General features: G+C 42.2%; 1 protein-coding gene across 1 annotated transcript in view; it reads left to right on the top strand.

Annotated features, from left to right (window-relative positions):
* Positions 1–27,211, top strand: part of ATR (ATR serine/threonine kinase) — a 174,492-nt gene that overhangs the window by 139,077 nt on the left and 8,204 nt on the right. The window contains exons 39-44 of the mRNA XM_030216335.1: positions 6,115–6,249; positions 11,670–11,870; positions 17,764–17,907; positions 18,901–19,051; positions 24,983–25,139; positions 25,638–25,791. Coding sequence (XP_030072195.1) covers positions 6,115–6,249; positions 11,670–11,870; positions 17,764–17,907; positions 18,901–19,051; positions 24,983–25,139; positions 25,638–25,791 — 942 coding nt within the window. The remainder of the gene's footprint in view (positions 1–6,114; positions 6,250–11,669; positions 11,871–17,763; positions 17,908–18,900; positions 19,052–24,982; positions 25,140–25,637; positions 25,792–27,211) is intronic.

Here is a 27,211-nt window from a genome sequence, read left to right as displayed (position 1 = left end):
CCTTTGAGGATTCCTTGGAGGAGACGGATTCCCACTCGGATGGAGCGGATGACCCCTCTGCAGCGCGGATCTTTCGCTCAGAGGATTTGCCCAACCTGTTAATGCAGGCCATGAGCATTTTGAAGATTTCCTCTCCAGAGGACGTCTCTCCCTCAGCCCCTGTTGGCTCCGCCATTATGCTGGGGACGAAGCGCCCGCCTAGACCCTTCCACGTGCATGATGCCATGCACACTTTAATTTCGGCTCAATGGGATGTCCCGGAAGCGAGCCTCAAAGTTGCTAGGGCTATGTCCCGCCTCTATCCTTTGCCTGAAAGTGAACGGGAGGCTTTTCTTTGGCCTACCGTGGATTCTTTAATCACTGCGGTGACTAAGAAAACGGCGTTGCCGGTGGAAGGTGGCACGGCCCTAAAGGACGCCCAAGATAGAAGATTGGAGGCGGCCTTAAGGTCGTCCTTCGAGGCGGCTGCTTTAAGTTTGCAGGCCTCAGTTTGCGGCTCCTATGTGGCCAGGGCGTGCCTGACGATTGTGCAGCGGGCTTCCCCCTCGGATCCTTCCTTGAGGGCTGATTGGCCGGCCCTGGAGTCGGGCTTGGCTTATTTGGCAGACTTACTGTATGATGTCTTGAGAGCCTCAGCTAAAGGTATGGCTCAGACAGTCTCTGCGCGGCGGTGGCTATGGCTGAAGCATTGGTCTGCGGACCACGCCTCTAAGTCCCGCCTGGCCAAGTTGCCTTTTAAAGGCAAGCTGCTCTTTGGGGTCGAGCTGGACAAAATTGTGACCGATCTCGGCACGTCTAAGGGCAAAAGGTTACCAGAGGCCAGGGCTCGGACCAGTGCTTGCCCCGGTAACTCCAGAGGACGGTTTCAAGAAGTCCGTCGGTACCGCCCGGGCAAGTCGGGCTCCTCTGCCCCCTCTTCCTTCAAGAGGAACTTCTCCCCCAAGCAGCATTCCTTTCGCAGAGACCGCCGTCCCGGAGGTACGCCCTCTGGTCCTCCCCAGGGTCTCGTACCCAATGACGGGGTCCTGGTCCATGGCCCAGTGCAGATTGGAGGACGCCTGTCCTCGTTTCTGGGCGAGTGGACCAGAGTAACTTCAGACGCTTGGGTGCTGGAAGTCATCAGAGACGGCTACAAGCTAGAGTTCTGCCGACCCTTAAAAGACGGGTTTGTACTCTCTCCCTGCAAGTCTCCGGTCAAAGCTGTGGCAGTGCAGCAGACCTTGGATAATCTGATCCGCCTGAGTGCGGTCGTTCCGGTGCCAGAAAGTCAGCTTGGCAAGGGACGTTACTCCATTTACTTTGTAGTACCAAAGAAAGGAGGTTCTGTACGGCCTATCCTCGACCTCAAAGGGGTCAATCGGGCCTTGAAAGTTCGGCACTTTCGCATGGAGACTCTCCGCTCTGTTATAGCGGCAGTGAAGGCAGGAGAGTTCCTGGCATCCTTAGACATCAAGGAAGCGTACTTGCATATTCCCATCTGGCCTCCTCATCAACGCTTTCTGCGTTTTGCAGTCCTGGGCCGACACTTCCAGTTCAGAGCCCTCCCGTTCGGGTTGGCTACTGCTCCGCGGACCTTCTCCAAAGTAATGGTGGTCATCGTGGCCTTCCTGCGAAAGGAAGGAGTACAAGTCCATCCTTATCTGGACGACTGGTTGATCCGAGCCCCCTCTTATGCAGAGTGCGGCAAAGCTGTGGACCGGGTGATTGCTCTTTTGAGCTCCCTGGGGTGGATCATCAACTGGGAGAAAAGCCAGCTGCGCCCAACTCAGTCCCTGGAGTATGTGGGAGTTCGATTCAACACCCAAGTGGGCAGAGTGTTCCTGCCGGACAATCGGATTGTCAAACTTCAGGCTCAGGTGGACCAGTTCCTAGTAGCCTCTTCCCTTCGGGCTTGGGACTATGTGCAGCTGTTGGGCTCTATGACGGCCACGATGGATGTAGTGCCCTGGGCCAGGGCTCATATGAGACCACTTCAACACTCTCTGCTGCAGCGCTGGACTCCGGTGTCGGAGGATTATGCTGTGCGCCTTCCCTTGGATCCAGCAGTGTGCAAGGCGCTGAGCTGGTGGCTGAAGACAGACAAGTTGTCTGCAGGGATGCCTCTTGTGACCCCGGAGTGGATTGTCGTCACGACGGATGCTTCTTTGACGGGCTGGGGAGCCCACTGTTTGGGAAGGACAGCGCAGGGGCTCTGGTCTCCTGCAGAGGCAAAGCGGTCTATCAACCTCCTGGAACTCAGAGCGATTCGGTTGGCGCTATTGCAGTTCCTCCCGATACTGGCGTTGAAGCCAGTAAGGGTCCTGTCGGACAATGCCACGGCTGTGGCCTATGTCAACCGCCAAGGAGGTACCAAGAGCGCCCCTCTAGCCAAGGAGGCCATGAATTTATGCCAGTGGGCGGAAGCGAGCCTGGAGCAGCTGTCAGCGGCCCACATTGCCGGAGTCATGAATGTCAAGGCGGACTTTCTCAGTCGCCATACCTTGGATCCCGGAGAGTGGCAGTTATCGGCTCAGGCGTTCTTGGACATCATGAAGCGCTGGGGCCAGCCGAGCCTAGACCTGATGGTGTCATCGGCCAATTGCCAAGTGCCGCGCTTTTTCAGCAGAGGACGGGACCCTCGATCCCTGGGAGTAGATGCTCTTCTCCAACAGTGGCTGACACAGGAGCTTCTCTATGTGTTCCCGCCCTGGCCCATGTTGGGCAGGGTGCTAGACCGGGTGGCAAAGCATCTGGGCCGGATAATCCTGGTGGGTCCAGACTGGCCCAGACGTCCCTGATATGCGGACTTGATCAGGCTCTCAGTGGACTACCCTCTGCGACTGCCAGTGGAGCAGGGCCTGTTGCATCAGGGTCCCGTGGTGATGAAGGATCCCTCCCCCTTTGGTCTTACGGCCTGGCTATTGAGCGGCAGCGTCTGAGGAAGAAGGGCTTCTCAGAGAAGGTCATCGCCACTATGCTGAGAGCGAGGAAGCGCTCTACTTCTACTGCTTACGCCAGGGTTTGGCGTACCTTTGCAGCGTGGTGTGAAGCAGGCTCACTTTCTCCCTTCACTGCTCCAATTTCTTCAGTGTTGGCGTTCCTGCAAGAAGGTCTGGAGAAAGGCCTGTTGCTCAGTTCCCTTAAAGTCCAGGTAGTGGCTCTGGCTTGCTTCAGGGGCTGCCTGAAGGGTGCTTCCCTGGCTTCGCAGCCAGATGTGGTGCGTTTTCTCAAGGGAGTTAATCACCTGTGCCCTCCTCTGCACTCAGTGGTGCCTGCGTGGAATCTCAACCTGGTGCTAAGAGCCTTGCAGAAGCCGCCTTTTGAACCCTTGTCGAGGGCATCTCTGAAAGACCTGACGTTGAAAGCGGTCTTTTTGGTGGCTATCACTTCAGCCAGAAGAGTTTCCGAGCTCCAGGCACTCTCATGTCGAGAGCCTTTTCTGCAGTTCACTGAGGCAGGAGTGACTATTCGCACAGTGCCTTCCTTCCTGCCCAAGATTGTTTCTCGCTTCCATGTGAATCAGCAGCTCTGTCTCCCTTCCTTTCGGAAGGAGGACTACCCAGAGGAATACTCTGCTCTCAAATATCTGGATGTGAGACGAGTCATCATCAGATACTTGGAAGTGACCAATGATTTCCGGAAGTCGGATCATCTGTTTGTCCTGTTTGCAGGTCCTCGTAAGGGTCTGCAGGCTGCTAAGCCTACAGTGGCAAGATGGGTCAAGGAAGCCATTGCAGCGGCTTATGTGGCCGCGGGGAAGGTGCCTCCTATCCAGCTGAAGGCTCACTTCACTAGAGCTCAGGCGGCCTCGATGGCAGAGGCCGGGTCCGTCTCCTTGGAAGAGATATGCAAGGCGGCAACTTGGGCATCGGCCCATACATTCTCCAAGCATTACCGCTTGACTGTGGAGGCTCAGGCGGAGGCCCGGTTTGGAGCTTCAGTGTTGAGGTCAGGGATTTCAATGTCCCGCCCTGGGTGAGTACTGCTTCGGTACATCCCACCAGTCTATGGATTGATCAGCATGATGATATGGAAGGTAAAATTATGTATCATACCTGATAATTTTCTTTCCATTAATCATAGCTGATCAATCCATAGCCCCTCCCAGATATCTGTACTGTTTATAGTCTGGTTGCATTTCAGGTTCAAGTTTAGTCTTCAGTTCCTGTTCAGGAGGACTTCGTGTTCAAGTTTTGTCAATTGGATTCTTCAAGAGTTGAGACGAGTTTGTGTTACAGTGAGCTGCTGCATTCCTCTCCCCTCCGTTTTACGGGGCTGGATTGAGACATAAATTCTGCCGGCGCTCCCTCCCGCTTCGTGCGGCTGTAGGGCAGCTTTGTACCCCTCCCGCTTCGGCGGTGTTAGGGTCAGTCAGCTCCTCCCGCGGTTGCAGTTGCAGGATAAGCCAGATCCCCCCGCATCGGCGGGGTGGTGTCCCTCCCCCGCTCCGCGGGGATGAGCTGGACGGATTCCCCTCCCCCACTTGTGTGGGTATGAGCTGGGTTAATTCCCCTCCCCCGTTTCGGCGGTGGTGAGCTGGGCAGAGTGTCCCTTTGTGGGTGTAATTCTCTAAGTGCTGAGTCCTACGGATGGAGCTTGGATATCGACATACTGAGGAGTTTCCGGCAGCACATGACCACATATAGGGAGGCAAAAGGATTGCTCTCTATCTCCACCTGCTGGTAGATGGACACAACCCACCAGTCTATGGATTGATCAGCTATGATTAATGGAAAGAAAATTATCAGGTATGATACATAATTTTACCTTAGAAAAGATCTTTGGGATTTACAAAGACACACTTTTCAATCTCTTGTTTATGACATTTATCCCATCCAATGGAAAAGAAATATATTGTGCCTGATATTCAGTGTTTTGCTAACTACCGCCAGCGTAATCCCCCAAAATTCAAATTTCTGAGTATATAGGAGCAGTAAAATGTGATATTCAGAACTTAACCTGCTATGATGAACTGTATAAAGATAGGACTGACTTTTATGCAGTCCTGTTTATGTAGTTACCTTGGCGAGTTAAGAGCTGACCCTGCCCCCAGAATGCCCTCAAAATAGCTGATTTCGGGTTGGGTGCTAACCAGACATTTTCAGCGACACTATCAGGTTAAGTTACTGAATATACCCAGTTAGCCCAAGAGATGTGATTTAAATATCAGGCCCATTATTTATTTGCAGCAAAAAAACTGTCACTTTTAAAATGACAGAATAAGCTTTTTCAAATACAATCAGTATTGAGGGACCATTTATAATGAGTCTAAAATCTACAAGATTGAGTGGTTGTTGTCCGTATAAATAACACTGTCCAGGTCCACCATGCTATGGCTGGGCTTAAAGGAGAATTACCAAAGACAGAGGCTCTGTATTTGTCTTGTGTTGCATATTTATGCAGTCTATCACTCAAATATGCAAATTCCCTTTCACTATTTTGTCTCCCATGGATTTGTATTAATGCCTTCTTAAGTGGCTATAAATATTGTTTATTTATTTATTTGTTACATTTGTATCCCACATTTCCCCACCTATTTGTAGGCTCAATGTGGCTTACATAGTACCGGAGAGGCGATTGCAGACTCCGGTGTAAACAAATACAAAATGATGTTGTGCTAAGATAAAGTTCATGTGGTACAGCCACATTAGCGAATCGTACAACAAAAGAGTTGTGGTATGTCCATTACGTACTTTAGTTTTGTTGTGTTGCAGAGATCAGGCATTTATGTTGGATTGGTAGGGTATGCCTTTTTAAACAGGCTAGTTTTTAGTTTTTTTCCGGAAGTTTAGGTGGTCGTAAGTAGTTTTCAAGGCTTTTAGTAATGCGTTCCACAGTTGTGTGCTTATGTAGGAGAAACTGGATGCGTAAGTTGATTTGTATTTGAGTCCTTTGCAGCTTGTTTTACAGTTAGGCTTTTTGCCTTGATAGGAAGAGGTTCAGTGTTCATATAATGGAGACTTTGCTGCTCTAGAAGGGCAGTGAACGCTGCATCAAATATGAACATGTAATTTTATTAAATAAAACTGTTCAGTACAAGCATATTTTTATCCAAAACACTTATGCAAAATGCTTAAGCCGACTGTTACAGTAAGTTTTCATTTTGGTCTTTTAAAAATGTTTTTTCTCTCACAGTCCTCATACCCAATGCGTGTGAATAGGTGCAAGGAAATCCTCAACAAAACCATCCAATTGAAGGCCTCTTTAGGGAAATTTATTGGTGATGCAACTCGCCTAACTGATAAACTCCTTGAGCTTTGCAACAAACCGGTATGTGCTGACCTGACAATCAGAGGGTGACATTTAATATGTTGTATGTAGACCAAAAAGGACCATGTGAAAAAAAACATTTTGTGAATGGCTTGCAGAACATGGAATCTTTCCTAAAATATAGTTGGAGGGGCATTTTCAAACTAGAAAAAAATGTGTTTTTTTTTTCTTTCAAAATGACCATTTCCTAGATGGTGTGCTTAGTACGTCTATCTTTTTGGACCATTAAAAAAAAAAAAGAAACAAAAACATCCAAGTGTAAACGCACAAAATCAAGCCATTGAGACGTAGGAGAAGCCAGTTTTCCTAGTCACATAGGCATCCCAGAAGATCAGTGGGGCACCCTAGGGGACATTGCAGTGGACTTCACATAAAAGGTCCTAGGTACACATCTCACCATTACTCCTTATATAGCATGGTGAGCTCTTCAAAACCCACAAAAAACCTACTGTACTCATTTATACACCACTGCAAGTGGATTATGGGCCCGGGTCACCTTCTCTACTATGCACTGCGCCAACCACTAGGCTATTCCAGGACCCTGCTTGCTGTTCTATTAGGACTGGCCATAACATCTGAAGGTTTCATAGAGGCTGGTATGTACTGTAAGGGGGTGTCATTCCTTTATTCCAGCAGTTATCATCTAGTCATTTGGGGAACTTTTTTGTGACTTACTTGTTAATAAAACAGGTCTAGACCAAAACATCCAACTTATAGCCCTGGATGTTTAGTTGTGTTCCATTAAGGCAGAAAAATGTCCAAGTGTTAGGAACACCCAGATACCGCCCTTAACACACCTTTTGATTTAAACGAACTTCTGACGGACTTCATAGAAAAATGTCTAAAAATTGGTTTTGAAAATACCAATTTGAACGTTTTTGTGGTCAGAAAAGGCCAAATGCAGAGTTATGCCACTTTTTGGATGTTTTTCTCTTTTGAAAATGAGCCCCCATAGTCTGACCAAGAGAACACATGTATTTTTTGATTGCCTTGTTCTGATGGTTGGGGAGTTGCCAGAATGGGTGGGTTAGATAAGAGGATTCTTAGATGATTTTGTTTTGTATTATGTATCAGTTGTATTTATTTTATGATATATTGTATGTTGCTTTGTTTTTATTGTAGCACACCTTGTAAATTTTAGATAAAAGTGTGTAGTCAGATTAAATAACACGTTATAAAGAGCTTTTTGCCAATTATTTATGTATTTTTATTCATTTCCAGTATTTATATACCACCTAGACCTAAGCAGTTTACAATTTTCTTTTTCAGATACTAGTACTGTCCCTAATGGGCTCATATAAGAGCATAAGAATAGCCATACTGGGTCAGACCAATGGTCCATCTAGCCCAGTATCCTGCTTCCAGCAGTGGCCAATCCAGGACACAAGTACCTGGCAGAAACCCAGTTAGTAGGACTATTCCATGCTACCAATCCCAGGGTAAGCAGTGGCTTCCTCCATGTCCATCTCAATCACAGATATGAACATTTCCTCCAGGAACTTGTCCAAACCTTTTTTTTTAAACCCAGATACGCTAACCGCCTGTCACAAAACACCAGCACCTACCTGGGGTTAACCCTGCTGCCACCTAAAAGATCTGTCCCAGCACTGCTCAGGCCTGCCTGCACCTGTGCATATGCTCTACACTGGCATACCCTCCACCCCATGATGTGGGTTTTGCTTGCCTCTATGCGAGTCTCCCACCCACAAGTTAATTCCCCTGTGGTTTTTACGGACACTGGGGCCACAATCCCAGGGGTTCCATAGTTCCTAGAAAACAGACTGAGAATACAAACCCCCAGGATTCTTAGTCTGTCCAGGACAGCAGAGCTAATAAACATAGGTTTATTATCAGAAAAGTGGAAGAGTGAACGGTGAAAAAACAGGGGTAAATAGCAAACAATAACAGGTAAATTAATAGGTATCAACATTAATTTTCTTTCTACCTGAGTGGTACCTGGGGAGTTCAGGAAAATAACTGTTCACAGTTTTTGAACAGGGTCTCAGTGCAGAGATCTTTATTCTCCACACACACACACTCTGTCTGAGACTACTACTACTACTTAACATTTCTAGAGAGCTACTAGGGTTACGCAGCGCTGTACAATTTAACAAAGAGAGACAGTCCCTGCTCAAAGAGCTTACAATGTAATAGACAAGTGAACGGTTGGTCCGATAGGGGCAGTCAAATTGGGGCAGTCTGGATTCACTGCCCCAATTTCACTGGGGGAATCCATCCCATTCTTGCCGGATTTTGTACTTCAGGGCCAATCAGAGCTCAGAGCATTAGCACTGAGGTGTATTTGGCCAATAGCAGTGCAGATTACTTTCATTCAGAGCTTAAGCTGAAAGAAAAGCAGTCGCCTCTGCAACAGCTTTAAAGCAGAGGACAGTTACCACCTGCTGGCCAACAAGAGAAATACATGTTATAAAAACAGTAATACAAATCACAGGCATGAAAATCCCATGTTTCGCCACACTGCCGTTACCACATACTCTGGCAACAGGTTCCAGAGCTTAACTATTCTTTGAGTGAAAAAAATAATTCCTCCTATTTGTTTTAAAAGTATTTCCATGCAGTTTCATTGAGTGGTCTTTGTACTTTTTGAATGAGTGAAAAACGATTCCTCTCCACCTGCTCCACACCAGTCAGGCTTTTGTAGACTTAATCATATCCCCCCTCAGCCGTCCCTTTTCCAAGCTGAAGAGCTCTAACCTCTTTAACCTTTCCTCATATGGGAGCAGTTCCATCCCCTCTATCGTTTTGGTCGCTCTTCTTTGAACCTTTTCTAATTCATAAGTACATAAGTATTGCCATACTTGGAAAGACCAAAGGTCCATCAAGCCCAGCATCCTGTTTCCAACAGTGGTCAATCCAGGCCACAAATACCTGGCAAGATCCCCCCCCCCCCCCCCCCCCCCAAAAAAAAAGTACAAAACATTCCATAATGCTTGTCCCAGAAATAGTGGATTTTTCCCCAAGTCCATTTAATAATGGTCTATGGATGTTTCCTTTAGGAAGCCGACCAAACCTTTTTTTTAAACTCCGCTAAGCTAACCGCCTTTACCACATTCTCTGGCAATGAATTCCAGAGTTTAATTACACGTTGAGTGAAAAAATATTTTCTCTGATTTGTTTTAAATTTACTACTTGCCCCCTAGTCCTAGTATTTTTGGAAAGCGTAAACAGACGCTTCACATCTACCCGTTCAACTCCACTTATTAGTTTATAGACCTCTATCATATCTCCCCTCAGCTGCCTTTTCTCCAAGCTGAAGAACCCTAGCCGCTTTAGCCTTTCCTCATAGGGAAGTCGTCCCATCCCCTTTATCATTTTTGTTGCCCTTCTATGTACCTTTTCTAATTCCACTATATCTTTTTTGAGATGCGGCAACCACAATTGAACACAATATTCGAGGTGAGGTCCCACCATGGAGCGATACAGAGGCATTATAATATTTTTGGTCCTATTTTGCATATGTCTCATAATTCCTAGCGTCCTGTTTGCTTTTTTGGCCGCCGCCACACACTGGGCAGAAGATTTAAGTGTATTATCTGCAATAACACCTAGATCTTTTTCTTGAGTTCTGACTCCTAAAGTGGACCCTAGCATCAGATAACTATGATTTGGATTATTCTTCCCAATGTGCATTTGCATTTGTCTACATTAAATTTCCTGCCATTTGGATGCCCAGTCTTCCAGTTTCCTAAGGTCTTCTTGCAATTTTTCATAGTCCGCATGCATTTTGACAACTTTGAATAGTTCCATGTCATCTGCAAACTTAATTACCTCACTCGTTGTTCTGATTTCCAGATCATTTATAAATATGTTAAATAGCACCGGTCCCAGTACAGATCCATGTGGCACTCCACTATTCACCTTGCTGCATTGAGAAAAGTGGGCCATTTAACCCTATATTTTCTGTCCAATAACCAAATCTTAATCCACAGAAGGACATTGCCTCGTCTTTCACGACTGCTTAATTTTCTCAGGAGTCTCTCATGACATACTTTGTCAAAAGCATTCTGAAAATCTAGATACACTACATCAACCGGCTCACCTTTATCCGCATATTTATTCACGCCTTTAAAGAAATGAAACAAATTGGTAAGGCAAGACCTCTCTTGGCTGAATCCATGCTGACTCTGTCCATTAAACCATGTTTGTCTATGTGTTCTGTAATTTTATTCTTTATAATAGTTTCCACTATTTTGCCCGGCACTGAAGTCAGGCTTACAGGTCTGTAATTTCCTGAACTTCTTTTAAAAATCGGCGTCACATTGGCCACCCTCCAGTCTTCAGATACTATGGACGATTTTAAGGACAGGTTACAGATCACGAGCAGCAGATCAGCAATTTCATATTTGAGTTCTTTCAATACTCTGGGGTGTATACTCTCCGGTCCAGGTGATTTATCCACTCTTTAACTTGTCAATTTGGCTCAGTACATCTTCCAAGTTCACGGAGATTGCTTTCAGTTCCACAATCTAGTATTATATTGTACCTGGGGCAATGAAGAGCTAAGTGACTTGCCCAGGGTCACATGGAGCTGCATAGGGAATTGAATCCTGTTCCCCAGGATCTCAACCTACTGCTGACCATTAGGGAGCAGTGGGAATCAAACCCAATTCCCAAGATCTGCAACCCGCTGTGCGAACCATTAGGCCACTCCCTACAATTAAGGCTCCTAGCTCTGAAATTCAAACTGTTGATATTTTGAGAAGGTTTTAAACTCCTGAGAAGTTCGTGCTATCCCTCTCTCAAGCATCCCTTCAAACCCAGGGATCCCTCCCAACCTTGGGTCTAGTCAATCAGTTTGCTAATGCAACTGTCTACATTTACTTATGCATTTATTTATATACTGTGATTTATTAATTGCTTATAACTTATACATAAATTACAAATATAAGCATTCCATAACATACCTCTTACAACCCCCCTCCTAATTCTCCATTCCCTTCTATAAATATATACATCAACAATGGATTTTAAAAAGCCTCATACTTTTGTATCTCCAAGTGCGACATGCTATAACCGTGTTTTTACACTTTTGACACAAATAAAGATAGTTACATTTCTGATGGACTCTCATCTTGGGAGCTTATTGAATCAGGTTGGTCCCATAACAGAAAAGGCTCTCTTTCTAACCTACTGCAAATGTAATATCTTGTTAAAGGACACCAGCCAGAGCTTGGTTGAAGGGTTTATAAATATTCTTCTGATCCCTTGAAAAAAGTATCTGTGAAACATGTTGGGATTGGGTGTTCCTTATCTCTGCTCCATTTTTGGAATCTGTGGAATTATTATAGCTGACGCCCAAAATGTTGTCGCACTGGTGTGCATACTGCCTCTCTTCCTACATTGCTATTCCTTCCATATAACCTCCTAAAGATAATGCTTGCTCTTTATGACTTGTCCAGGTGGATGGAAACAGCAGCACGTTAAGCATGAGTGTTCACTTTAAGATGCTGAAGAGACTGGTAGAAGAGGCCACCTTCAGTCAGATCCTTATTCCATTACAATTTGTGATGATTCCTACTCTACCATCTATGCCTGGATCACATGCTCACCATGACCCATTCCCTGGGCACTGGGCTTACATTGCTGGTTTTGATGATACGGTAAATCTCAAATTATGGATATTAATAGCAAAAGCTTGGTTTGAAAATGTTTGGGTTTTTTTTTTTTCCTTTGTGGAAATTGTTATTAAATTCAAAGTGAACAAAGCCATTAATTAATGAACAAGCATTAATAAATGAAATACAGAATTGCCGTGTTTTCTATTTATATAGTTCATACCAAAGTATTGACGCTACTGTTAGATGTGCAATAGAAGATGAATGTAGGCCCTGTAGGTCAGGGGAGCGGGTTTTGTTGATGAGCTTACATTCTGCAGTACAGTATTTCTCAACTTTACTATTATTTTTATTTCTTTGTCCTATCTTTTTGAGCTTTCTCATAGCACACCAAATCAAATTTTGTACAATCCCACATATTCATTCTCATCAGATCACTCTTAAGGTGTATGGATTATGCCCATCAGCCAGTAGATGGAAAAAGAAACCAGTAAGCTGTGAGCTCTGCCCTATAAAGGGCACCATGCACAGCTCACCAGTATTCTCTGTCTCTAGCAGATGGTGGCAAGCGTTCTGTGCAGCTTTTGGCTAGGCTAGTAAGATAGCTCCTGGTCCCAGTTGGAGAACTGGTCACCCAGTTGATCCAAGATGGACAAAGGAATCAGAGATCCATACCACAGGGAATATCTGGAAGAGTCTAGGATCCTCCGATGTTTTTACCAGCCAGAGACCTCAGAGGTTGGTTTCACACCTTAATATCTTGATATTGAAAAGCGGGAATGGGGGTGAGCCATGTATAAGCTATTTCATGGTTTTGTTGGTGATTTTGTTGCCAGCAGTTTGTTAGAAAGGCCATTGGGAGGAACTTGCCAGGCATGGCAGGAGAACGAGGTCTTCCTCTTTGCTTTACTTAAACACTGGGAAAGCAAAAGTTCATAAGGAATTCAGATTTTCAGATTTGTAAACCCACTACAGAGTTTTCAGTTCATCAGGTCATTCAAGCTTTCATATCAGTGGAATGAGAAGAAAGAAAAGTTGAAGTTATCTGTCAGTTTGTGTACCCTCTCCTCAGCCCTCCATGTCCTTTTCAATCATTTTAACATCTTCTCATCACCACCCCCACCAACCCCCATAGGAGATTCAAACCTGTTTTTCCCGAGTTCTTGGGCCTTTCTTTCTCTTTCTTACCTTCCCTATATCCTGGGTGACAGAAGAACTGAGTCAGCAGTTGATGCTTTGCTGTGCACCCTGAGAAGCACTGCTGTACTGTAATGGTAACGGAATCCTTATTTTATGTATTGGGGGGAAAAAAACTTAGGACTCAAGATGGTTGCTGGACCGATGCATTGAGAGAGAGAGCTCTCTAATTTTCCATTCTTCATTTGCGGAAACCCCCTCCAAAATCCACCCCCACCTTACCAGCTGGTCAGAAGTTAATTCTGAGTTTTTTTCAAATAAGTGCTGGGGTTCTGGCTTTGAGGAGCCAGCCAGAGACCAGCTCCTCTTCAGGCAGCAATGTAACACTGACCCCCAAACTCCCTAACCCATTGCCAGCAGAGCACAAAGGAGCAAGACTCCAGAAGCAAGAGGATCCATCTAGAGCTCAAGCAGTTGTAGGGTGATGTCCTTCTCCCAAGACACTGCAGCTGTGGAGAGCCATATGTGCAGGTAACAGCTGTCCTGGAAGACCTCTCCATGACAGAACAAGGAGGAAGAACGGAGCCAGCATCTGAATTGGGTGTTTTCCTTCCCTTGCCGGCTGTGCCACCATTAGTTCATCCTTCTGCATTAACTATGAAGGACATATGGACTGCAGTGGATTCCATTCATAATATTTATTTGTTACATTTGTATCCCACATTTTCCCACCTTTTTGCAGGCTCAATGTGGCTTACATTTTACCGTTAATGGCGTTAGCCGATTCCGGTCTGAACAAATACATGGTATGAATGAATACAAAGTGATATTGTGGTATGATAGGTAATTGGGAGGAACCTAAAGAGGAAGAGGAGAGGAAGAGTCAGGTAATGTCCATTACGGTCTTTGGTTGCATTGTATCACAAGTGTTCGGTATTTTATGTTGGGTTAGTGGGGTATGCTCTTCTGAACAGGTCTGTCTTTAGTGCTCTCCGGAAATTTAGGTGGTCGAGCGTAGTTTTTACTGCTTTTGGTAGTGCGTTCCATAGTTGTGCGCTTAAGTAGGAAAAGCTGGATGCATAGGTGGGTTTGTATTTGAGTCCTTTACATCTTGGGTAGTGGAGGTTTAAGTATGATCGTGTAGATTTTGTGGTGTTTCTGTTTGGTAGGTCGATGAGATCTGTCATGTATCCTGGTGCCTCGCCGTAAATAATTTTATGAACAGTTGTGCAGATTTTGAAAGTGATCCGTTCTTTGATTGGTAGCCAATGCAGTTTTTCTCGGAGTGGTTTGGTGCTGTCAAAACACGTTTTTCCAAATATAAGCCTGGCTGCTGTGTTTTGGGCGGTCTGAAGTTTCTTTATGATTTGATCCCTGCATCCCGCATAGATTCCATTGCAGTAGTCTGCATGGCTTAGTACCATTGACTGTATCAGGTTACGAAATATTTCCCTTGGGAAGAATGGTTTCAGGCGTTTGAGTTTCCACATTGAGAAAAACATTTTCTTTATGGTGGATTTCGCTTGGGTCTCTAGTGATAGACTACGATCGATTGCTACTCTGAGAATTTTCAGGCTGTCTGAGATAGGGAGGGTGTGTCCTGGGGTGTTAATGTTTGTGGGTTTGTATGTATTGTATTTGCTCTTTATTTGCTCAGTTTTCTGCACAACTAGCATAGAAGTCTGAGGGAGAAGGGAAGCTTTCTAGAGCAACTAAGACTAAGGTGGAAAGCATGGTGTAGGAATTGAAACAAATCAAAGATGTTCAAGCTGCTTTAGTAGAGGACAAAGCTGTATAGCATCGGAAAATAGAGAATATGGAAAACGTATTTAGGCATTTGAATATTCAGCTTTCCACAAGTCCTTTCAGTGCCATCTAAAGATCTGTTTTACAGGTACCTGAAGGAGATTTTACATTTTTTGATCCCACCATGCCTCTGCTTAACTACATACATGACATGCTGAATGAAAGGTACCAAAAGTGGGGCATGTGACTTATTTATACCACAAGATCTAGGGATATCAACTGCATAATCCTTCCAAATTTCAATCTCTGATATGGACTAAATATATCTTTAAAAAATGAAAAATATTTATCAATAAAAAAATAATTAACCCTAGAAATCACATACCCCGCTTTTAGGTACCTGCAGTTTTTCGACTGTTGTGAAAAACTTACATAGTCCCATTTTACTGACCCTATAGTATACAAAACTTTCAAAAATGAAAGTTGCCTTTATGCCCGGTCATCATGCACTCTCTTTCTTTGCTATGACAGAATGGATAAATCCAGAATGGATAAATACTTGTCGCGGTTGTCTCTGGTTGCTTACAGCCCTGCATGCTTGCTGGGTTGTATTCCATCATTTTTTACTAGGTGGAGGCAGCTTGTTTTAGAGTGTTGGGGGCAGATGGTTGATGAGAGTTTTTTTTACTTTTGCAAATTTGTCTAAAACTTATCAATTGCCTCCGAGTGATTTTTTTTTTTTTTTTTTTGTGGTCTGTCGTCAGCTTCTTCACTTTTTCACTACCTCCAACTTGAAAGCGAAATTGTTTGGTGATAGTCATTTTTGGAAGGCATCTGTGCAGAATTTTGTGGCACTAAGTTTCTTATCTCCTAGCTCTATTGCCATCTTAGGGATGCTTTGCCTATTGCATATGGGCATCGTCGGAGATGGAAGACTGAGTTGGGAGTTAGTTATGTGGCTTGTGATTGGCAGGCTATGGAGATTGCTTCAGTCAAGGTCTCTCCAGTCGTGAATATTCAGGAGAATTATACCAAGCTAATTTATCACTGATATTTGACTCTAGTGAGACTTCATTATATGTTTGCTACTGCCTCAGCTATGTGTTGGCGGCTTTGTGGTGAGCCTGGTACTTTGGGTCATGTTTAGTGGTCCTGCAGGAAGGTAGTTGCTTTTTGGAAGTCTGTGCTTGTTTGTAGCATTGGCTTGGGCATACAAGTCCCTGGTATCCTGCTGTATTTTTATTTAATAAGACTCTTCCAGGAGCCAGTAGCACTGGCCGTTAGTTTGCAAAGCACTGTTTTAGTGCAGCCCGTTTAGTGATTGCTCATTCCTGGAAGCAAGCTTGTTGCCCTTCAGTGCTTAAATGGTATAATTTGTTATGGTATATTTGTGAAATAGAGAAGTTATTGGTCTCCCAGTGAAAGACTCTTAAGTAAGCAAGGAAAAATATAGACTCCTTTTCTTCTTTCTGTTGCGTAGTTGGGGTTGATATTGGGTTTATGTTGTTTGTGCTTTGCCTTTTAGGGGGTAATGTGGAGAGGTATTGGGGATCGGGAGCGGTGGAGAGGGGTTGGAGTGCTCTGAGTGGGAGTTTTGCTTTGTTTCTTGCTGTGTATTTTGCTGGTGTTTTTCTCTAATTTACAAAAATGCATATATTCCTCTAGGTACCTAAATGAAATGTTGTATGTTTGATGATTCTTTTAATTAAGTTTCCTGCTTAAATTTTAAAAAAAATGAAAATTGCCTCTCTAAACTTATAGCTGTTTTATCCGTTATTTGTAATCCAATTTTTGGTACTTTTTCGCTCAGTGGATCACATATATTATGTTTCTTCACCTAAAAAAATCAGATGGTGCAGAAGTTTTATCAGAAGACTCTGTGTATGTTATTGGACTTTTGGAGACTTCTAGGGGAAATAGTGGCTAAAAGCTCTACACTAGTGATTTTATATGTGTTTGCACAAGATAGAGATGCTGTTTTCAATATATAGATTCTGAATTATTTGGTGTAAGTTGCAAATTTACCCAGATATCTTGAGAAAAACCCAAGAGAGAAGGAAGCAATTTCTTGCCCTTTGGCAAAAGGCCTTCTCATTGGGGACTAAGTTATTTCTTCGTTTTCCATGCAAGTGTACTCTTCATCTACAAGGCGTTTCCTATATTTTCTATGAACCATCACATCACAATTGCAAGCCTTTATAAGATCTAGGACTGAAATAAACATAAATATCTGGTAACTTAAATGTAATCTGTTTGTAGGGATAGTGAAGTATTGCTTGATTTTTTTTTTCTGTCCTTTTTCCTGCTTGTTTTCTTAAGTAATTCTTCCCTAGGGTTTCTTGTGTTCATTCCTTTATCATGGTCTAAGATTTCCTATTTTCTGTTTAACTGTTTGAGCTGTATTTTCTTTTTTAATATATTATTTTTTCTTAATATTTGGAAAATTTTTCTGGTCGAGATTATCTTGTTTTAAATATGTAAAACTTTATAAATATATTTTTAAAAACTTTGCATCTTGCTTATTTATTTTCCAAAGATGTGAAAAGTAGTGTGAAAAATTAAAATATTACTAAAATTTAGTCTAAACTAAACTCCATAAAATCCTGATACTCATACCCTTTCCCACCTTCTTCCATTAACCACAGAGTGAAACAAACTGCATAAACTTTGCGGGGGGGGGGGGGGCATTTTGGCTGCTTTGCTACCAGGTTGAAAACCCTGTTTCAAAGAGAGTATCAGTGAAGCCTGGGACAGAACTGCAAGGAAGATATATTCTTTAGTGAAAGCTGCTTTTGTGTTTGATACTTTTGGTTACATAAGAAAGATAGTTTACGATAAAAATAAGAGCCTAGGAAAAACGGGTGATTACAAAAAATAAAATTTTTCTTTGGCCATCAAGTCTCCAGTGTGCTTGAACTCTTAGGTAATCTACTTGCACCATTCTTCAAAGCTGTGTAGTATTCAGCATTACGGACTGCCTTTTGGACTTCATTTCTTTAGCCAATGTTAGTCAATTTGTGATCCATAATTTGCATCTTTACTGTCTTTTATTCAGGTAGAGATCCTGGCTTCTCTTCAGAAACCCAAGAAGATTTCTTTAAAGGGTTCGGATGGAAAATCACATATTATGATGTGTAAACCAAAAGATGATTTAAGAAAAGACTGCAGACTCATGGAGTTTAATTCCCTAATAAACAAGGTATCAGAGTTATTAAAAATAGATACAATTTAATCCTCAAAAGCTTAGATTATAGATAGAAGAATGGCCTTTTCATCCTTTTCTTTTTAATATTTACTATTCTTCTGTAGTACAAGAAGTGTGTTCTGTCGAAGTTGGTGTGTGTACGTATGTAAAAAGTCTAGGAATCTGCTTCACTACTAAGCAAGTGAGGAAAGAATATCCCACCAGAAATAGTCCTGCATCACTGTTGTTCGATGCCTGGCCTTTGATCACTGCTAAAAATATCTACTGTGGAACAGAACCTAATAGATGCCATAGCTACAGAAAAGCTGCTAGAAGACCAGCAATGCAGGGAAATGATTAGGAGGGGACAAGGGGGCAGCTGTCCAGATTGTGAGACCCCTGGGAAGGAAGGGGGAGGGGTGAGCAGAAAATAATAACTGTAATGCATGCTTGAGCCACCAACAGATGCTTGTTGCCCCGTGTGCTAACATACTTAGTTGAGATAGTTGCATGCCCCATCTGCTCCTCTAAATCTTTATATGGCCTTCAGAATGTCCATACATTTATACCAGTTTAACAGGACTACCTTGTACTGTTCTATTTCGCAAGTGTTCAGCCACTAATAAGTATCCTAGCAGGAAAATTTAGATTCAAGCTATAGTAGTTGGGGCAAAGCTTAGAGCTGGAGCCTTCTCCTTATGTATTTGTGAATGTTTTGGTTGCAATCTGCCCTTAAAATAGCTTATACTTTTATTTAACTTGGACCTGTTTAACATGAGGTTCTGGAAGAGTTAAATTATATGCAACCAGAAAAAAAAAACTTCAGCATTTTCTTATGAAGTTTTTCCTTGGGGAAGGTTAGATTTTATATAGACTTATGTAGCACTGACAAGTTGAGAGTTAAAATGTATATTTGTAGGAATGAAAATGCAATAGGAATTCTAACTTCTTGAATATACTTGCTTGATGTAACTGTTCGTGATAGCTTCTCCCATTTTTTATTTGCAGTGTTTGCGGAAGGATGCAGAATCACGTAGACGGGAACTCCATATCCGAACCTATTCAGTAATTCCACTGAATGATGAATGTGGTATAATCGAATGGGTAAATAATACAGCTGGCTTAAGACCTATACTAAATAAACTATACAAGGAGAAAGGTAAAAATGCATGCATTCATAGTACCTTAAAACTTTGAATATATTAAATCAGGAGTTATGATGGTCTAATCGGTAGCCTTGAACTCATGAAATCCAGGCTTGTATTTAAGCTCCTTTTGCTACTTATGTTCCTGAGCCCCTTTGTGATACTTGCTAGGTGGATAGCTAGTTTGGCTTCTGAGGAAACCTCTTCCTGAACCCTTAGCCACCAAAGAAAGAGCAAAGGCAGGGGGAATAGAAGCATAAGCAATACAAATAATAGAAAAGAAAGTCACACTTCATTGATAGTATTGCTTGTCCTCTTACAGTAAGTGATTATATGCTACATTTTTAATTCTCAGTGATGGATAGATTATTGTCCATGCTTTGAGGTGAATCGTCAGTATGCACAAATTAGGAAGGATGGAGAAATGTGATGGTTATGATAAAGAATGCAGAGGAAAAAGATGTTTACTAAATTTATTTGCCAACAAACACTTGAACAGCATATGGTTAAAAAAAATGACAAAATAGAAATATTCAGTAGTAGACATGGACTTCATCTTCTCACTTTGTTGTTGTTTCTCTCTTTATTTTGTTGGTGAAGGTCTGAAAAAAAAAAATCTTCATCAAGTCTTTCCTTCAGATGCATTTTTTAGTTCTTTTTGTTTTCTCAAAAAGTTGTTCACAATATGTTCACTGATCCATTACATTTATAGTTGCATAGCCAGCAAACCAATCTAATAAGGATTACAATACGTACAATCTTGTTAACAGTAATACAGTTGTCTAATAATTTGACTTGATTTATATCGAGACATATTTTCAAAGCACTTAGGGTTATAGCACTATATGACTCATTTTTGAAAGAGAAAAATGCCTAAATAGTGGCATAAAGAGCATTTGGACATTTTTCTCACAACAACATCCAAATCAGTATTTTCAAAACCTATTGTTCAGATGTTTTTCTTTTCTGTTTACAGTGCGTCCAAATCTCAAGGGGGGCGTGTTAGAGGCTGGATTTGGGCGTTCCTAAGACTTAGATGTGGAACAAAACAAAACTAAAGCTAAGACGTTTTGAGCTAGACCTGTTTTTATTTTATTTTTTATTATTTATTTGTTGCATTTGTACCCCACATTTTCCCACCTATTTGCAGGCTCAATGTGGCTTACATAGTACCGTCAAAGGCGTTTGCCCAGTCGGTTGATAACAAATACAAGGTTGTATAGTGATCATATGAGGTATATGTGGAGGGTCGGAAGGGATGAAGATTGCGTGTTGTTCAGTATGGTCATAGTCATACTGTGCTGCTGGGTGAAGAGGTTTACGTTGGGTCGTTGGGGTAGGCCTTTTTGAAGAGGTTGGTTTTTAGTGATTTCCTGAAGTTCAAAAAGGTGCCCTAAATGACTAGGTGACAACTAGAGGGAATCAGGGATGACCCCCCCTCCCACCCCCAAAACATATGAATAGAAATATGACTTGCAAGCCTCTATGACAGCCTCAGATGTTATAGCCATCATACAGGTCCCTGGAGTAGTGTAGCGGTTAGTGCAGTGCACTATAGAGTGGGGGATTCTGATCCCTATCTCCCTCTACCTCTCACACTTATGGTGGAAACTATGACCCCTCCCAAAGTCACCAAAACCCTATTGTATCCACATATAGGTGCCCCCTTCACCCATAAAGGCTATTGCAGTGGTATGCAGTGGGAGACGATGTGTTTTGGAGGGCTCAAGGAACAAGATAAGGGAGCAAAGGTGAGATGTGTACCTGGGAGCATTTTTATGAAGTGCACAAAAGTGCCTCCTAGGGTGCCACATTACTCTCCTGTGATGTCTGGGGGGACCAGTCTGCTAAAAATGCTGGCTCCTCCTACATCCCAATGGCTTGATTTTCTATCTTTACACTTAATTGTTTTGGGATTGGTTTTTTTTTTAAATGGACCAAAAAAACAAAATGTCCAAAGCAGAAAACCTTGTTCGAAATAGTATTTAAAAAAATGGATGTTTATCTTTTTCGAAAATTAACTTCTTTCCTATTCGTATTTTGGACGTTTTGTGCAAAACATCCAAAGTCGGACTTAGACGTCATATCAAAAATGGGCCTTCATATAACTTTAAATCTATGGTACTTTTTAAGTCTAAGTGCTTTGAAAATGAGCCCCATGGAGGCATATTTTCAAAGCACTTAGCCTTCCAAAGTTCCATAGAAACCTATGGAACTTTGGAAGGCTAAGTGCTTTGAAAATATGCCTCATAGTCTGTTTACTCTAGGTGAACTATTTGGTTTTCTTTCTTTAAGCTTGTTGTATGCTATTGTTTGTGATGTACTTTCCTATTTTGGCATTCTTTTTCTTTTCTTCTTTTAAATTTTAGTCTATACACTGCCTGGACCTGTGCATCAGATAAAGGCAGTTTAGAAAATCTTATTAAACGATAATTGCCTAAAAGGTATATTTTCCCTAAAATTCATATAATTCATTTCCAGGTATAACCTAGATGTGTATCTTATTACAGAGTTTAAAAAAAATCTATGAAAACTTAAAAGTGATATTTGATTGTAATCTCTAGATCTTACTGATCACGGTAGCAGACACCGATAATCCTATGTAAATGTATTACAACAAGCTGATTAGTATTAAAATGGGCATTCTGAGCGATACACAGTTATTTCCAAGCGATGCATTGAAAGAAGCGCCTAACTTTAACATGTAAAATTTTCCGTGAGGTCTGGCGTTGTCGTTGTTTGAGGGCGACATCTGGGAGATGCACTCTGCTTGCACTTTTCAATAGCAAAACTTGTCCGAGAGCAGAAAACAGCTTAAGAAGGGTGGAGGAACAAGCAGGGTGGGGCTTTCAGCAAGGAGGAGATATTTTTTTCAATAGCAAATTGCTCTGATGTTGGCTCCACCTTCCTCCTCCTGCTTACTTGCCTTCACTCAGGCTGCCCCCAGTGATTTCACCTGAGAATCTCTTCCTTGCTGAAAGCCCCCCCCCCCCCCAGCTGACATCACAGGGGCTTTTCTCCAGCAGATTGGCTGTCTGCTTGTTTCTCCGCCCCCTCCCAGCTGACATCATAGGGGCAGATAGGCCAAGGAGGTTTACTGACAGGAACCAGCATGATCCTGTCTGGCCCATTATCTGGGCGGAAGGCAGTGGGCGGAGCTTGCCGTCATATTTGCCAGAACAGAACAATTGCTATAGCTGTTGAAGTTTGGGGGGGGGGGGGGCTTGGGGAGTTTTCGAGGGGTCTGTGAAGGGGGTAGGGTTATATTCAAACTGTATTTGTCAGTGCTTCAGAGCTCGCTTTGTTATTTGCAGTGCTGTATTGTGGATTTCAGTGCTGCACTATATGCCTTTATTTTTTCTTTTTATATAGAAATAGCTTTATTGTAATCTTAAGAAAAAATAAAAGCATATAGCACAACAATAAAATCCACAATACAGCACTGCAAATAACAAAGCAAGCTCTGGAGCACTGACAAATACGTTTTGAATATAACCCCCACACACAGACAGACACACACACACAAACAACCCTTACATCCCCCACCCCCAATCCCCTCCTAAAAGAGAGAATGCAAAACCTAGGAGGTTTAATAAAAGAATATAAACATCAAAGGCTTCCTATTTTCAGTAGCGATAGTAATTATTTTGTTCTGGCCAATATGGAGGGGAGGAGATAGCTTCAACTTTTGACGACGTGCAGGCGCGTGTCATTAAACCTCCTTGAGACAGCCAGTTGGCTGGAGGAAAGCCCCTATGATGTCAGCCTGGGGGTGGGGGAGGTGGAGGAACAAGCAGACAGCCAATCAGCAGGGGAAATCCCCTATAGTGTCAGTTGGGGGAGGCGGAGAAAAAAAGCAAACAGCCAATTGGCTGGGGAAAGCCCCTATAATGTCAGTGGGGTGGGGGGGGGGCAGTGAAACAAGGAGACAGCCAATTGGCTGGGGGAACTTTCAGCAAGTGAAATCATAAGGGGCAGCTTGCAGGAAGGCCAGTAAACTGCAGGAGGAAGGTGGAGCCAGAATCAGAGTGCTGCAGGGGAAAGGAGACGGGGATGGTGGAACCAGCAAGTACTGCAGGGGAAAGGAGAGAGTACAGCAGCGAGATTCCTGGGCATGCATAGAACATGGACACTTACTGAGAAACTGTTCTGCTCACATGCTAGGTGCTTTCCCTTTTGAGCTGCTTGCTAAATTTACATGAATTTCATTTGCATGCGATTTCCTTTGAACATCGCTCGCTATTTCAAAATCAGTAACTTCTACCATGAATCTAAATGGACACAGTTTTTAATGGGGACTTTTGAGCATTGGTCCCTTAGGCCAGATACTGTAAAGCACATTTTGTGCTCAGCCAACTATTTACAGACATCTGCATACCCCCGGCGTAGAGAAGCCACATGGACTGAGTAGTCATGAAATATTAAAATGTGGTGATTTTGATATCTTAGTTCCTTGTGCTGTCTAAAATTCCTCATTAGAAGATCTTTAAGTGCAAAATTGGCCAAGTAGGCCTGAAATAGTAAAATGCGGCAATTTTGATATCTTAGTTCCTTGAGCTGTCTAAAATAGAATTTGGGCAATCACAATCCTTGGCTTAGCAGCTATTTCTTCCTTTCTGCCCATGTAGTTGGCTCGCTGTAGCTGCAGCAGGCTTAGAGGAGAGTCTTTTAGCAACTCCACCAATAGCTACTTCTCAAGGAAAACAAGAAGCTGTTTTAGGTAGACCGACAATGCTTTATATTATTTCTTCTGGATCTATTTTCCAAGTCATCTAATTTTTCTTTACAATGAAAGCTCCTCCATTGTTTATTTTAGCGAGTCCTCCGTATCTCTCAGTCTCTGTTCAATTTCACTGACCCAACTGTTGAATTCAAAATAGAGCTTGATAGCATTTGAAAATTTACATTGAGTGTATCAATTCTGGAGCCTAATACCATGATCACTGCCTCTGTGAATCTCTGAAGTAGAGCCTCACTCACCACACTGTTTTCTTCATGGGGCTCTGCCATCTTGGTTTCTCCCATGGGTGCAGCTTTGGTTTTGTCATCCTTTTTTGTAGGTTTTGCAGATATAGCAGCAGTGTTTTTGTGAATAAATTTGTCCATAGACCTTAGTTTTAGTAATAGATGTATTCGGTGTTGTAAAGAAACAGTGTTTTTTATGCCTGAAAAAATAGTCACAGGGCCTCAGCAAAGAGATCCTTTTCTCTTTTCTCCTTGGCTAAGACTGGCCTAGGAGCTCAAAATTCAGCTAGGATGTACTGGCTTTTTCTCCAATCAGCCCAGAACAACAAGTTTTAAAAATAACTGGCCATATCATTGCAGGTTACCTCTTACCTATGTTAACTAAAGAGGGAACAGTCAAACATAAACATACACCACTTGCTGGCCAAACTAGAGAAATATACTTCAAGAAATAATTAATACAGTTTTACAGGCTTAAAAACCCACTGTTTTGTCACACCACAGTACTACCACTATGTCATATGCTAATTGGTAGCTATATTACAAGATTATTTTGGATAGGCTTGAGGGGAATATGGGATATGAACTAAGTGAAAGATGTTATATTCTCATCTTCCTTACAAAGATGACAAAAATTGGCCTATATAAGGAGAGAGATCTTACAAGCAGTATGCTCTATGACCGACAGCAGGGATGTATCCTTGGAGCATGTACAGGAATAACTGGGCAAACTAGATGGATTTATTAGGCTTTTTCTGAATGAATATTTTTGATTATGGAGGTAAAGTTTTCTCACCTGTTTGCATATCATAATATGGGCTAAAAAAATAATGATCTGAGTATGGGCGGTAAAATGACTGCCTTTACAATCTGTGCTCTGATAAAACACTTGCTTATGTTTGAATGCAGCACTGTTTTCAGCTTTTCAATCCTCTTTTCTGTAGTTCTGTCTTTGCTAAGTTGTACTTTCTGTTGTATAGGAGTATACATGAGTGGGAAGGAGCTTCGTCAGTGCATGCTGCCAAAGTCAACACCTCTACAGGAAAAGCTGTCCGTTTTCAGGGAAAAGCTTCTGCCTCGACATCCTCCTGTTTTTCATGAGTGGTTCTTGAGAACATTTCCTGATCCTACTTCTTGGTCAGTAGTTTGTTATAGTGACACTGTTCTATCACTTCTCTAGTAACACAAGCAAGATGGTCTCCTCTCAGTAACATAATTAGTAGGTTCATTTTCTGCTGTCTAATGAGAACCACTCCAATATGTCTCTGATGGTGGTAAAAAGCAGCCAAAGCTTTGGTTTGCTTTGTAAATGCCAAAGAGATGCAAAGGTTTGTGTTTTCTTTCAAAGTCTATTCGCAGTGTCAACATTAAATAATGTTACAGCAATAAATTAGTATCTGACATGAATATCTGACTGAATAATGCCTTTATCAAGCTGCACAGAGCGCTCAAATGGTTGCAATTTTTGTCTAAAAGCTCAAGATAAACATGAGACCTATCATACCTCTTCAGTGTTTAGTTTGTCTTGTTCAATTTAGAAAAGATTTTATTTTCAAAGGAAATATTTAACAGTTTTGCAGTGTCTTTACATTTGATCTTTATTTACAGCAGTATGTCTCTGTACATTGTTTTTAGGTATAATAGCAGATCCGCGTACTGCCGATCCACTGCTGTAATGTCAATGGTTGGTTACATCTTGGGCCTTGGAGACCGACATGGAGAAAATATTCTCTTTGATTCCTTTACTGGAGAATGTGTACATGTGGATTTCAACTGCCTCTTCAATAAGGTATGCAGAAGAAATAACTTCTAATAATAAACTCAAGGGAATTATTTAGAAGCTGCCTAGCATGCCTCCTGATTTTATGGAGCTGTTCTTTTAATTTTGTATGTGTGAGTATTTTCTGAAAAGGAAATAAGACCCCTCTATAAAAATACATGTGGCAACCTGGACCAGATTCTGAACAGTAATAAGTAGATGTTTCAAAAGATACGCTTAATGAGGCATGAATCTTTAACAAGTTAGCCATAGCCCCTTCATGCTGCTTGTTCTCACTATCTTTGTAATTCTCTCTCTCTCTCTCTTTTTTTTTTTTTTTTAATTGCTTTGGTTTCTCGAGACAACAGGGAAAAGGTATATCCCTTGTTAAATATACTATTTTTTTTCCCCGTGTTAAAGTCCTGGCTTTCTGTCTTTATGTGCATGTCCATTCCTAGCCTGCCTGGCTGCCTCTTGCGTTTGAAAAAGTTTGTTCAGGCATTCTGGTTGGCATAAGGTTACTCAGGTTTAATAACACCTCTGTCACCAGCTTGCTTTATTGGTTATTTTGTTATACGTGGTCTGTTGTAACAGTAAAGTGCATCAGGGCTCAACAGAAGTTATTTCTGCAAGAGGTACCTGTTTCTATATCAGAAGCAAAGTTAAGCCAGGTACTTGTATATCTACCAAGCCAGTGAGTTGTGTACTTCCAAGCATAATTATGTATCTGATGGAAAAATATAACTCTTAAGTTAAAATATGGATGTAAAAGATTAGCATTTCAATATGGATGTAAAAAATTAGCATTTCAAAAAATATGTACAGAGAACGGGAAGGAGTTAGAGCTCATAATGGGGAGTCTTTTTAGTAGAAATCAGATGCTGTACAGACTTGTATGACATTAATGCATCTTATCCTGCTTAACAGAGCAATAGCTGCTAAGTCCTAGACCTGTTTTGAGCAGGCACTGATAGTCATGTGATGTGGCATTTGAGACCTGAGACCTTACAGCCCAGGTTTCTGGAGATTAGAAGCTAATATTAGCTCAGTGGTACCATGTGCACCACCCACATCTTATACCTAAATAAAATCTGCTCTTTCTATAAGGGACCATGTACATATCATATTGTTGCACCCAAATTAATATCAAATTTTTATTTATTATTATTAGCATTTGTATAGCGCTACCAGACGCACGCAGCGCTGAACACCTGATACAAAGAGACAGTCCCTGCTCAAAAGAACTTACAATCTAAATAATACAGACAGTATTATAATACAGCAGTCACTGTACTTGTAGAGTTAAAGTATATTATAAGTGAAAATGTCACACAGGTGTTAAAAGAATTTACAATGATAATTCAGCAAATGAATAACTTCCAGCAAAACAAGAAATATAGGGCCTCTTTTACAAAGCTATGCTACCGATTCTTGGTTTGACAAATGAGAA

Source organism: Microcaecilia unicolor, chromosome 10 (assembly GCF_901765095.1).
Source record: "Microcaecilia unicolor chromosome 10, aMicUni1.1, whole genome shotgun sequence".
Taxonomy (NCBI): domain Eukaryota; kingdom Metazoa; phylum Chordata; class Amphibia; order Gymnophiona; family Siphonopidae; genus Microcaecilia; species Microcaecilia unicolor.
This window is presented reverse-complemented; position numbering and strand designations above follow the sequence as displayed.